The sequence below is a fragment of the Lacerta agilis genome, chromosome 4 (genome assembly GCF_009819535.1).
Source record: "Lacerta agilis isolate rLacAgi1 chromosome 4, rLacAgi1.pri, whole genome shotgun sequence".
Taxonomy (NCBI): Eukaryota; Metazoa; Chordata; class Lepidosauria; order Squamata; family Lacertidae; genus Lacerta; species Lacerta agilis.
The window spans coordinates 63,202,189-63,214,760 of record NC_046315.1 but is presented as its reverse complement, the minus strand read 5'-3'; the positions used below and the strand labels follow the sequence as shown (position 1 = coordinate 63,214,760).

Genomic DNA, 12,572 nt, shown 5'->3' with positions numbered 1-12,572 from the left:
GGACTCAATTTACAAATGGAACACACTCAACATGTTCTGCTTCCAAGGCCAAGCTCACAAACCAAAACACCTACTTCCAGGTTTGCAGTGTTCTTAATCCAAGTTGAAACAAAATAGAAAATTCTTTTCAGTAGCACCTTAGAGACCAACTGTGTTTGTTCTTGGTATGAGCTTTCGTGTGCATGCACACTTCTTCAGATTCTTTCAGATGCATGCACATGAAAGCTCATACCAAGAACAAACACAGTTGGTCTCTAAGGTGCTACTGAAAAGAATTTTCTATTTTGTTTCGACTATGGCAGACCAACACGGCTACCCACCTGTAACTTAATCCAAGTTGTTCATAAACTAAGCTGTTCTTAAACCAAGGTACCACTGTAGTAAAAATGAGGGGTAGGGTATAGGCAGCAGGAAAACAGAAGGTCGGAATTAAGGCAAGTAAAAATAAGATCAGAAGGGGGGGGGAATAACAGAACATGGTGAATGAGAAATAAAAGAAGGAAAGAGGAATTTCAAAGCAAAACAAGAAAGGTGGTGAGGAAAGCAAGAGATCAAATAAACACACATTCAGGGCTGGATATGCACTGAAGAATGAAAGAGAAGGTGAAAACGGGGATTAGCCGCAACATGGAAATCTAGAAGGCAGAGGAAATGGGGTTGCAGAAAAGATGAATGGTTGTTAGATGCGAAAAATGATAGAACAGGGAGAGAAAGAATAGGACCAAGCCACACAGACACTCTGAATACTGCTTTGGGGAAATAATCTGCTCTTATCTCTGACAGATAGTTCTTCAGCTTGTGCAGGAAGTAAGAGGCAAACTGTCCAGTCAAGCAACAAGACACAAGAAGATTCCTGAAACCAACCGAGGCCTATTTTGTGCAGGTAGAGTGCTGCCAACTCTGAAGGCAGTGAAAGAAATGTCTAGCAAGAAATGAAAGCCAAGTGAGAGATTTGGGAACAGGGTGCTAGCAGTAGCACGCACCATAGCTTCGTTTTCCAATCACCACTACTACTCCTACTCCTACTTCCTATTATTATTATTATTATTATTATTATTATTATTATTATTATTATTATTATTACCACTGTGTACATGCTAACTAGAAGTAGAACTATGCAGCCAGTTACATACATTTCTAATTTAGTGGACTTTCGTGCATCCATAAAAATGCTACTTAAAAAAGAAAAGTTACTGAGCTCACACTCTGCTTTCTTCTGAGAGGTGATAGAGGTAACACATTTCCGAAGAGTTTCAAACCTGTACACAAAATGAGGAGTCGGATCCAGTGTCAAAGACTGTTGTTCACTTTCACGCAGACAGAGGCAGCAGCCTTACACTGAGTCAGACATAGCCCTATCCTGCTCAATAATGTCTACAACAGACTGGCAGTTGCTCTCCATGGCTTCAAACGGGGTATTCCCTGCCCTACGTAGAGATGTTGACGACTGACCCAGGGACCACCTGCGTTCAAGCAGATGCTCTACCACTTAGCTACAGACCAGTATCTGAATCCATTTACTTTTACCAGTGCTTTCATGACACTCTGGAACCAACCAGCAGTGCCCCCAGAAGATTTATATAGCCAGACATGCAAGCTATAGATCATTTTACCTGTTGAAATGACAGCCGCTGTTACGCCAGTGATACTAGGTCCGTCTTTGTGTATCTGAGGTGTGCTGTTGTCCAGTTTTGCAGAGGTAAGGGGAGGAGGAAATACTGGAGATTGCACTGGTAAGATTTTTTTCTGTTTTTTTTAAAAGAAGAAATATATTTATTGTAAATTTTAAAAACTATAACCGTTTATTTCCTATCAGAAGACAGACAGCCTTCAGATCACCATTTGCTGAAGCTATCTTGTTTCTCTTAACTGTAGAATGCTGCCAGAAGAGTGTAAAGACTAGATCTTTTCAATTCCCAGTCCCAAGCCCTTTTTCAAGGGTTCTCCGGAAGGGTCAGCATCAGAATCTCATCACAGGCTAGAGAACCACATGAGATAATCTGTTAAGACTGGCCAGCACACAAAAAGCCACCTCAAGATTACTTCACACATCGCTACCATATTACGTACAGTGGTAGGTTCAGGTAGCTTCAGGCATTGTAAGCCACATCAGTTGTGTCCCACTTGCATGTCTAGTTCCCATGGATAATAAAGCAGCTGATACTTTAATTGATAATGATGGCAGATGCTGATATTCTTCTTTACCACTGTCCTTGCAACCACTGGCAAAAATGCATGCTTTAATTAGCGATCTTTGTCAGTAAAGTTAGCCTGCACCGAAGCAGCTCTTTTTAAAGCAGAGAGTCAACAAGAAATTAAATAAAGGGGTATTTCTTTTGGCAACCACATTCAGATTAACACTGAATGGGTAGCTGAGGACAAATAAGTGGTTCATAAATTAATGAAATAATAATATCTCTTTCACATAAGTATCAAGGCAATTTAACGTCAAACAATTTAAAAAGCAAAAGTAGGTCAAAAACAACTAAGGATTGATTTTAAAACAATACTCAAAGCTCCAAGGTCTAACATGTTCACCAATAACATGTACAAAAGGGCAGGCCCAGCTCAAAAGAAGAGGCCTACTAGGTAGGTAAGGGATAAAGTGGTCTCTCGAGGAATCTGGTCCCAAGTGCACTCTCCCTGTATCAGCAAATGTTAGAATGTAGCGCTATATATATCCCCAATACATTCAATAAAATATATTGTTTGCACCTTTTATTATTGTTATTTCTACATTGCCCTTCATCTGAGGATCACAGGGTGGTTTACAATATAAAAACAAAAGAATACATAACATAGTAACAAACAAAAACAATGCCCCGCCCCTGTATAAAAGGCCATAGTTTGTTTGTTTTTTGGTCACAGGCCTAGAAGGAGGGGAATGTTTTTGCCTGTCGCCTATAGATACGCAACAAAGGTGCCAGGTGAGCTTCCCTGGAGAGAGCATTCCACAAATGGGGAGCCACCACAGAAAAAAAGCTTGTTCTCATGTTCCCACGCTTCAGATCTCTCATGAAGGGGGCACAAAAAGAAAGGCCTCAGATAATGATTACATGATACGGGGCGGTTTATATGGGAAGAAGTGGTCCTTGAGGTATTGGGGTCCTCAGCCATGTAAGGCTTTAAACGTCAAAATCAGCACTTTGAACTGAGCCTGGGGCCTAACTGGCAGCCAGTGCAGTCAGGACAGGATTGGCATTGTATGCTCAAACCGTCTTGCCCTGTAGTAATCTGGAGTTTACCAGAGCACAGATGACAGAAGTTAGGCTGCCTCTTGTCCAGATAAGGGGTGCAGCTGGGCGACTAGCCAGAGCTGATGGAAGGCACTCCGCGACACCAAGACCATCTGAGCCTCAAGTGACAGCAATGGATCCAGAATTACCCCCAAGCTGATTACCTGCTGTAACCTGATCGGGGAACCTGTGCTCCTTCAAAGGGAGTGTAACCTTGAAAAGGTTGCTGTGTTCAACACGACACCTAGTAAACTGCTTGCACAATTGCACATTTCAAAAAGAAACTCGGGTGGGGGAAATCGGAACAAAATAAACTAGGGAAACATAAAAACATCTACTGTGATTGTGATGGTAAAACAGATATGCTCTCACCTTCCTTCCTGGTTTCAAGCCTTTTTTCCTTTTTTTGAGATTCTCTTTCTGAGATGTGTTTTTCGCTACAGGGGTGTTTTTGGGAGACCTGCCCTTCCTAGGGACTGCAGGTGGAGCTGCTGGTTTCCCCCGGCTAGGCTTCCTTCCCCGTGATGTAGAAGGAGGAACAGGAGCAGATTTCTGAGGAGACTGCATTGAGCGCCGGGTCACCTTGGAAGGGGATGTTTGGGGTTTCGAATTATTCTTTGCACCCGAAACTGTGAAGGAAGTCAAATATACATTTATCAGAATGCACACACTTCAGAAAAGCAGTATTCTTAAAAAAGTTCAATTACACTTTAAAGTATGAGATATTTTCAAGTGATTTTGAACTGAAACAAGGACTGCTAACTTTTAAACCAGATAGGGAAGTGGTGTCTCTGACACCAAGCTTGATGTGCACAAATATGCAAGTGGGTAATGTTAATCTTCATGCAAAGAAAAGCTGGTTTTTGTACACCAAGCTGCTGCTAGAGGCACAAAATTGGGCCGTGTGATTTCTTTTCTGGCAACACCAGCTAGGACATAATGAGATAACAGTAGAGCTCCACCCCACCCCACCCCCCAAAAAACCCCTAAATGTAATTTAATGGAACTTCTTGGCAACATACTAGGAGTTTTGCTTTCACAGGCCCTACTGAAATGAATGGAATTTGTTCAAGAATAACTTGTAAAGAATATCTCTTTACGAACAGCAAATCATATATATACCCATGCTTCTGATTAACTGAAAAAGTTTTGATCGTTCTGCCTTCTATCCCTTGACTTTCCAGTCATTTGGATCCCTGTGATTGGTTTCATTTGGTCAAGGAAGTATGCCGTTCAATTACTTCATGTGTCTTACAGAAGATTGCTTTTTTTCCTTATAAAGCATATATGTTTCACATCAAAATAAATGAAGTTTTGATGTTTCCGTTGAGCTTGTTTTTCTAGTATCCAAGAAGAACCCCAAAGTAATTTTAAAGTCCCACAGTTGGTAAAACAATGTCTGCCCATGTCTAAATGCAGCTGCTTCAATGTGAAAGGGAAAACACTTCAGTTTTCAAAAATAAAATTGTGGCACCATTTTGGACCAATTACCGGTAAACACTGAACACCAATGTTTGAAAGACATAACCAAGGTTGCATGGTCCGTTTTTGTGTAAAGCAGGGAAATTCTACAGAGATAATACATTCATAGAAAATAAAAAATATATTTTATGGTATGTGACACAAAATTTTAACACGTGAAATCTGGCCCAGCTCCTATGTATATTGTTGTTTGACTAGATCACGCCCTACAGATTATACATTTCTTTTTCACACAGCTTTATACAGTTCTGGAGACATTTTTAGCTAACTAAACAGTGTTGCTTTTCTTCTTCATCACATTCAAAAGTTATCAACCACTTGCATTACACTACTGCTGTAGAATGAAACATTTCTAAAAAAGGTACATTTGTGTGAAGTTAAATTCCATGTATTCCGATGTTCAGAAAATCATCACTAGTATAAAAATTGAAAAATAAAGTTTTATTACAAAATGTAATTTCACTGCACACAAACACAAATTTCATCACACACTCTCACACACACATGCCACACTCACACATTGCAAAACAACAGTTATCTGGAATAAACATGTTTGTGCTACAGTCTATGGCTGCCTCCACTGAAATGCCAATGGATTAACATGCAGCAAAAATCTGAGAGGATAGCAGAGTTCACAAATACAAAGAAAACACCCTTCAATGCCACAGGTTGTAAAATAGCAGGTACACGCTTTTACACACAGTTAACTTTCTGCTCTTTGGAATAAATGATGGATAGTGCTTGCTGAACAAAGGCTGCAAATGGAGTAATAATGAGCCCCTGCTGGAACGCTATATAAAAACAATTTCCTTTAAACAGGTCTCCTACCTTTATATTCCAGAGATGCAGGTGTCATTTACATTAGCCACTTGTAAGGTTCAAGACCCAATCTCATAGGACTGCTTTTTCAGACTGAAAAAGGAGATCTGCAACAAAGCCCACACTGCCCGGACAGCAGGCACTGAAATTTTGCAGGAGCAAATCAGGGTGCAGCAATTTGCATTTGTTGGTTTAAGAGGAAGAGGAAGGGGGAGGGCAACAGAGTGGAGGGGAGACTGCTAAAGCAATTCACATATTGTCTGTGGGCTCTATTGACAGTGACCATCAGTCACCTGCTCATACTTCCTTAACCACCCCCTCTTGAGGAGGGGATCAAAGGTTACATGGGGTCAGAGAATCTGGAAAGAGTGAAAGGACATGGAAAGAAATCTGGCTGCCAACACACTGCATCATGTACAAAGGTACGGTATATCAGCTGAGCTACAGACTTGAAAACCATTTTGTAATCTCAACAGGATTTGTATTAAATTATTAGTGCATTAAAATATTAGCTTATTAAAATGGGGTGGGGGAGGGGGTTTATCGGCAGTGTCTCTTTGTAATTAATATATAATGTGTAGCTGGAAGGGGGTGGGCAGCGCTCTTTTGCTCTTTTCAGGCCATTGCTTTGCATTACAATGGCCCTCTCCATTCCACAAACAAAACAAAGCATTTTGTTTCTTGCTGAGCTGGCAAAACAATTGAGACATCAAGCATTCAGGTCTCTTGTGGGTACTCTAGCTATGCAGCAGCCCCTGCTTAAAACTCTGATCCTAAGCAACAACTTTATTAAAGTCTTTTCAAACCAAATAGTCTTATACTAACCGGAGCAACAATGCATCTTGAAAGGATGGAACAAGAAGCAAAGGATGTTAACATGCCTTCCTGTATTGAGAGTACTGATGGCTTATACAGCTTTCAGTAGCACAGGCAGTTCTTTACTACAAACCCTACTATTACCAGATAGCCAGACGTTGTAGCTCCATATAAGACAAATTATGGTCTTCTGAAGCAGGAAGAAGACAGTTGCTCAGCTTTTTCAGGGAACCTGCTTTTTAATGCATCTAGGAAAAAAAACTACTTAATGCATCTAGAAAAAGTAGTTGCTAGAAAAACTATTTGAAAAACTGTGTAGACAGTAGCTATGCTAGTGCCATAAGCAACTCAACAGCTGAGCAGCATCTCTTGGCATAACTGCAATGAGAACAAAATATCGTACACCAATGTAAGAGAGGGAGAGGGAGGGAGAGAGGGAGGGAAAGAGAGAGAGACGCACATGCACAAGAGAAATAATGCAATAGTAACTGTGGAAAAGTTCATTAAGGAGATGTAAAATGCCACTACTTCTGACAATGATAACACAGGCTAAGTTGAGACGTAACGAAAAACCATGGGATAATTTTGCTTCTGATTTTAAACACAGCTTCCATTGCGTCCAATGTCATGGAACGGTAAGTCAAGTGATGACTTGTGAGAACAAGCCATGTTTTGAAGCCACTTTTCCCTGATCACAGGAAACCATGGTTTACATACCGTATTATCCAAAGAAGCTTCCAACCACCTTCCTTAGCACAACAGTGGGGGAGAGGGAAGCATGCAACTCCCAAGGGTTGCTACACCTTGTTCAGGTAACGTGACCCTGCTGTTTCTCATTACATCTGAACTGGTGGCAAGCGTAAAGGTATCAAGGTTTGTCTATCTTTGGCTGCAATCCTATAACCATGAACATGAGGGGAAGCTACATTGCAAGGATAGTAAATGATAGAGCAGAGGTCACCAAGGTCACCAATATTTCTGGACTAGGAGGAAAATTTTGTAGGGTGACAATCACAAAACCTTCGTAGCCACCATGGCACCTGCAGACATTGGGATGGTGATCCATGGTGCTAGTGAATACATTTACAGTAATTAAAGCTACTAGGATGCCTAAGGCTTTATTTCCTCCTACTTAGATTTTGCTATAGCATTAAATGATGATGGGAAACACACAAAAATCAACATATTTTTCCTTATAGCTTCTCTGTCAGCTGTATCAAAGCCTTAAAAGACACAGGCTTAAAAGCAAAGATGGACCAGATGAGCCTGACGTGTGGCATTTAACAAATAAAAAATTCTTACCACTATTCCCTGGTGGCTGTAGAGCATCTCCTGTTAAATCGCACCATCCAACTGGAAATATATCCCGAGAATCATATTTACACCAATAGTCAAATGCCCCTCGCCAGCCATCAAAGGTAATAAAAACTTCATCTCCTTTAACATTCCCAATGGTTGCAGGACATATTAAATAAGGATTTTTTCTGTCTATTGCTTCTAGCTTCATTCCGACTTTAAAACAGTTTGGAGAAGGCTTTGTAGGTTCCTACCAAAACAAAAGAGACAAACAGGTATGTACACATGAGATCTTGAAGGAAATGAGTTTCATATAACCTTGATGCCTAAAAGGACTCATGCTCCGAAAGATACACAGTACTGGGGAGAAAATACGTTAGCATTTTTCCTGTATTTTCTATGGTCCAGATCTCCTCCATGGATAAAAATTCATGTTTCTAAGCTAAATGACAGGTTTTATGAGTGATAAAAAGCAGCAAAGAATTTAAAAGCAAGAATTTAAAAGAAATAAACAAAAGGACACTTTGGAATATTTAGTTATTTACAACATTTCTATTACCGCTTATCAACAAGAAGTCCATTTTTTGTTGTTGAAAATTTAAGATACGTAATTCTTTCCTAAGTTACTGATGAAAGAAACAGAACTACCAAGCAACATATTTCCAACGCCTTGTTAATCACAAGAAGAATAAGTTGTTACAGTGTTGTTAAAAAGATAAAATAGTTTGCAGTGTCACCCGTCACTGACCAATTACCATCTTCAAGTCTATGCCTAAAGCAGGTTTGTAAACTAACAGGAGACTCTCTTATAAAGCCATTCAAATTTGCATAATGTGACTTCAATGCATGTTCAAATGATGAATTGCTTCCATGATGGCATTTTGTTCCCTACTCTTCCTTACTTTTTATTGTTCATTAGATTGGTTTCCAAGTTTTGTGGGGAAGGACATGCATTATTAATATAAAGGTGCATAGCTTCATTTGTAAAATTGTCTATGTAACTAAAAAGACAATTTACGTTGTAAATATAACTTGCATTATTCTTCCTTACATAATTTAGGCACGTTATTTCATTTCTTCACTTTCTAAATCAACCCACCTCATTTTCATCGCAGAACAACATAATTGTACTTTTCCAGCTTTGGTGCAATTCATAAAGTTTATTTATTTATTTCACAACATTTCTATTCCACTTGAGTGTAAAAAAAAAACCCCCCACCAAACCTCAAAGCGGTTTACAAAATGAGTAACACAATAAAATTATCGGCAAAAAAAATTAAAAACTACTACAACAACAATTGAATTTATATACCACCCTATACCTGGAGGTCCCAGGGTGGTTCACAGAACGAAATCAAAATATAAAATCACAAAATAAATAATCTAAATAAAAACAACTCACGCCCCAAAAAACGCCCACATTTTAAAAGGACATAGGGTGTCAATCAAATCAACCATATGTCTGGTTAAAAAGGAACGCTTTTGCCTGGTGCCTAAAGGTGTATAGTGAAGGTGCCAGGTGAACTTCCCTGGGGAGAGAATTCCACAGACGGTGTTGCCACCCTCTGGACCTCTTAAGGAGGAGGCACACAAAGGAGGGCCCCAGAAGATTATCTCAGGGTTCCGGTAGGTTCATATGGAAAGAGGCGGTCCTTGAGGTATTGCAGTCCTGAGCCGTTTAAGGCTTCATAGGTCAAAACCAGCACTTTGAATTGGGCCTGGAAATTAATTGGTAGCCAGTGCAGTCAGACCAGGATCGGTGTGATATGCTCAAACCATCTTGCTTCAGTGAGCAAAATTCTGCACTAGCTGAAGTTTCCTAACCGTCTTCAGAGGCAGCCCTACGTATAACGCATTGCAGTAAACTAACCTTGAGGTTACCAGGGCATAGACAACAGTAGTTAGGGGCGTAGCTGGACCACCAGCTGAAGCTAATGGAAGGCACTCCGGGCCACTGAGGCCACCTGAGCCTCGAGCGACAGCAAAGGATCTAGGAGTACCCCCAAGCTATGAACCTGCTCCTTCAGATCAGAAGTGCAAGAACATGCAATCTCCCAAACCATCCGGTCTAGTGCCTCAGTCTTGCCTGGATTGAGCTTCAGTTATTAAAATAACATAAACTAAGCACAAATTAAAACACATGTAAACATCATATACAAAGAGAGAAGAAAGGAGTAAAAATGTTGAGATTGTTACAAGAAGAGAGTGTATTGTTTTTAGCATAAAAATGTGTTCTGCATTGTCATTTGTATATGATCCGTACAACAGTGACTGGAATAAGGAGGATGGGGCAAAACTTATGGGTGTTCACTATGCCTGGAAGTCTTTGATACGCTCACTAGACTATTCAACAGAAAAAGTCAACCTCTCCCATACAGGAATTAACATGCTACATTTGTAATACACCATTTATGCATGAACAGGAACATCACATGTAATGAGTAACACACGTATTTTAATATATTAATTTGACCTCTGTGGAAAGGTAAGCATAGAACTGTTAAAACCAAAGAGATCTGTTCTGAACTCAAGACATATATCTAAAGGCAAGCACCGAGGATAGGGAAGGATGTTCCCCTTCCTAGTCCTGTCCTTTTAAACAACTTCCGTGCCTTTTCAGGCTGGGCAGAGCAGTACAGTGCAATGGAATCCTCAACAAGCCATACAACTGCAGCTGAGTCTCCTACCTTCTTAAAGAATGAAGCAGGCGCCATTTCAGCACCATTTAGTGTTCTTAGGAGAAACATTGGCCAAGAAGATGCATTCATCTGGAACCCTAAAATTGACAACAATAGATTAGTTGTGCATGACAGATTTACCAAAATAAGAAACAAGTGAACCTTTGTTAAGTGGCATCATCTCTGCAGGATGAGCATGGGTGCATCGTGCAGAGGCACTTCCCACCAGAAGCTACAACCGTAATTGAACAATACTAAGCTAAGCACCTGGTGCAACACGTGGGAATACAGTGCTACATTTCAAGTTAAGCAGAAAGGGAGCGTTTTGGCTCATATTGTATTACAAGCGGAATAGGATTTCTGGGGCCAGACAAGTCTGACGTCACTTGGGAAATGCCAGTTTTGTATACAGTTAGCAGGAGGCAATTACACACACAATTAGCTCCAAGCTCAGCCAACAAACAAGATGTGGCAAAACTGCCAAAGGAAAGGTTTCGAAAAGGCATTTAGCTGTGCAACACCATTTGGACACTGGAATTCTGCCTATCTTCAGAAAACACGGGAGGACCAAATACAGTATGATATATTTTATCAAGGGCTCATTTGTCTGGCTCAATAAAGCTATGTGCCAGTTTACATATACTGCAGGAGCAAACTAACTGCATTATAGTATCCGGCAAACACTACTGCAAAGATATTTTTTTAGGGGGGGGGGACACCAGGACCACACAGATAATTTCATTCACTGGTGGTGCTGAAACACCTGTTTCAAGCCGTTTTGCTTCCAAACAATTACTATCTGTCTCAGTATAGGCCAGGTGTGGGGAACATCCGGGTCTCTCTTTTTCCCCACCCCTCACTGGCTCTGCTTTTGCACTCCAAAGTGCTTTTGCCTGGCTGGAAGGTGTCTGATTCAGACTATGATGCAGCCTCTTGCTTATCAGGATGGAAGGTAGAGAGGAACCAAGGGGAAAAAATTACATTTGTTGCTTCGTGCACTTTCCCCTCTGGCCACCATTGGCAAGTGGCCCTTAGAAAGTTCTCAGATGGGAATGCATCCCTCACTCTGAAGTCAATAAAACATCTTGCAAACAGGAGCAAGATTTTCATACCCAGGGAAGCAACCTGTGGCTCTCCAGATGTGCAACTGATCATCTTTGGCATTGCTGGCTGAAGCTGATGGGAGGACTGGGAGTCCAACAATATTTGGAGGCCACAGGTTAGTCACCTCTGCTTTAAAGCACCACTAAATTACAAACCAATTATTATTTCCATTATTCATACAGAACCATCAGTGGTACCACACAGTCTTTGGAAGACAGGTCCCTAATCTATTGCAGGCTTACGGCCTACAACTGAACACAGACACCAACGGGGAAAGAGGAGGGAAATGGAGGCATGGGGTAAACGGGGAAGAATGTGCATTAGTTCAGTGACACGCAGTGACAGTAGGGCAAGGGGGACGAGGAAGCTGCCCCCAAAGACTTCACACAGAACAGATATGGCTTGAGGAAGTGAGAGAGGTGGCATCACACAGGTTTTTTTCTGGGAGACAGTTCTAAAGGGCTGCAGTAGAGAAGGGGTGGAGTTCTCTGAAGAAGTCACGCATCGAGATGGTGGAACTGGGCAAGGGCAGAGGATAACGGGAGGACAACGCTACACAGGGTTTTGAAGGAAAAAACCTGGGAACTTAAGTGACATTTCTCACGGCAGTGCCATGAATCCATGGTTCACTTGTATTATCTCTGGCAAACTCAACCAAGCGCACGCAGTCCAAATGCCATCCAAGAGAATTTAGTCTATTCTTCATATCCTTCTTTCTCCGGCTGCTGTTATCTTGATATGTTATTTCAAACTCTACTGTGACTTCGAAGCAAACTTTGATTTCATCCATGTTAGGCTTATATGTTTTCTTACCAAGTGGTGGTTGAAGCATTCCTCCTTTCTTCTCGCAGGTTCCAATTGGCTGTATGTCAGATGAATCCACTAGCCTCCAAAAGTCGTTTTTGTTGTCGCTTCCATCAAGCCGCAACCTTAATCTGGCACCCGTGATTCCAATAACTGTAGCTATACATACTGAGGTAATGTTTCGAGGGTCATGGGCTTCCAATTTCATCCCCACTTTGAAATCATTGCTAGGTGGGACCCTAGACTGCAAGAAAGGCAAAACAAGGCATTTACTGGACTATTTTTCCAGGAGGAAGAGAGAGAAGGAATCAGCAGTACTTATTTGGCTAGTCACAAG

At 41.0% G+C, this 12,572-nt stretch overlaps 1 protein-coding gene across 1 annotated transcript in view; it reads right to left on the bottom strand.

The window, feature by feature from the left end:
- SCML2 (Scm polycomb group protein like 2) overlaps positions 1-12,572 on the bottom strand; it is a 32,705-nt gene that overhangs the window by 13,253 nt on the left and 6,880 nt on the right. Inside the window, exons 4-8 of the mRNA XM_033147331.1 lie at positions 12,245-12,479; positions 10,337-10,425; positions 7,656-7,899; positions 3,609-3,865; positions 1,614-1,746 (exon numbers count right to left, since the gene is read on the bottom strand). Coding sequence (XP_033003222.1) covers positions 1,614-1,746; positions 3,609-3,865; positions 7,656-7,899; positions 10,337-10,425; positions 12,245-12,479 — 958 coding nt within the window. The remainder of the gene's footprint in view (positions 1-1,613; positions 1,747-3,608; positions 3,866-7,655; positions 7,900-10,336; positions 10,426-12,244; positions 12,480-12,572) is intronic.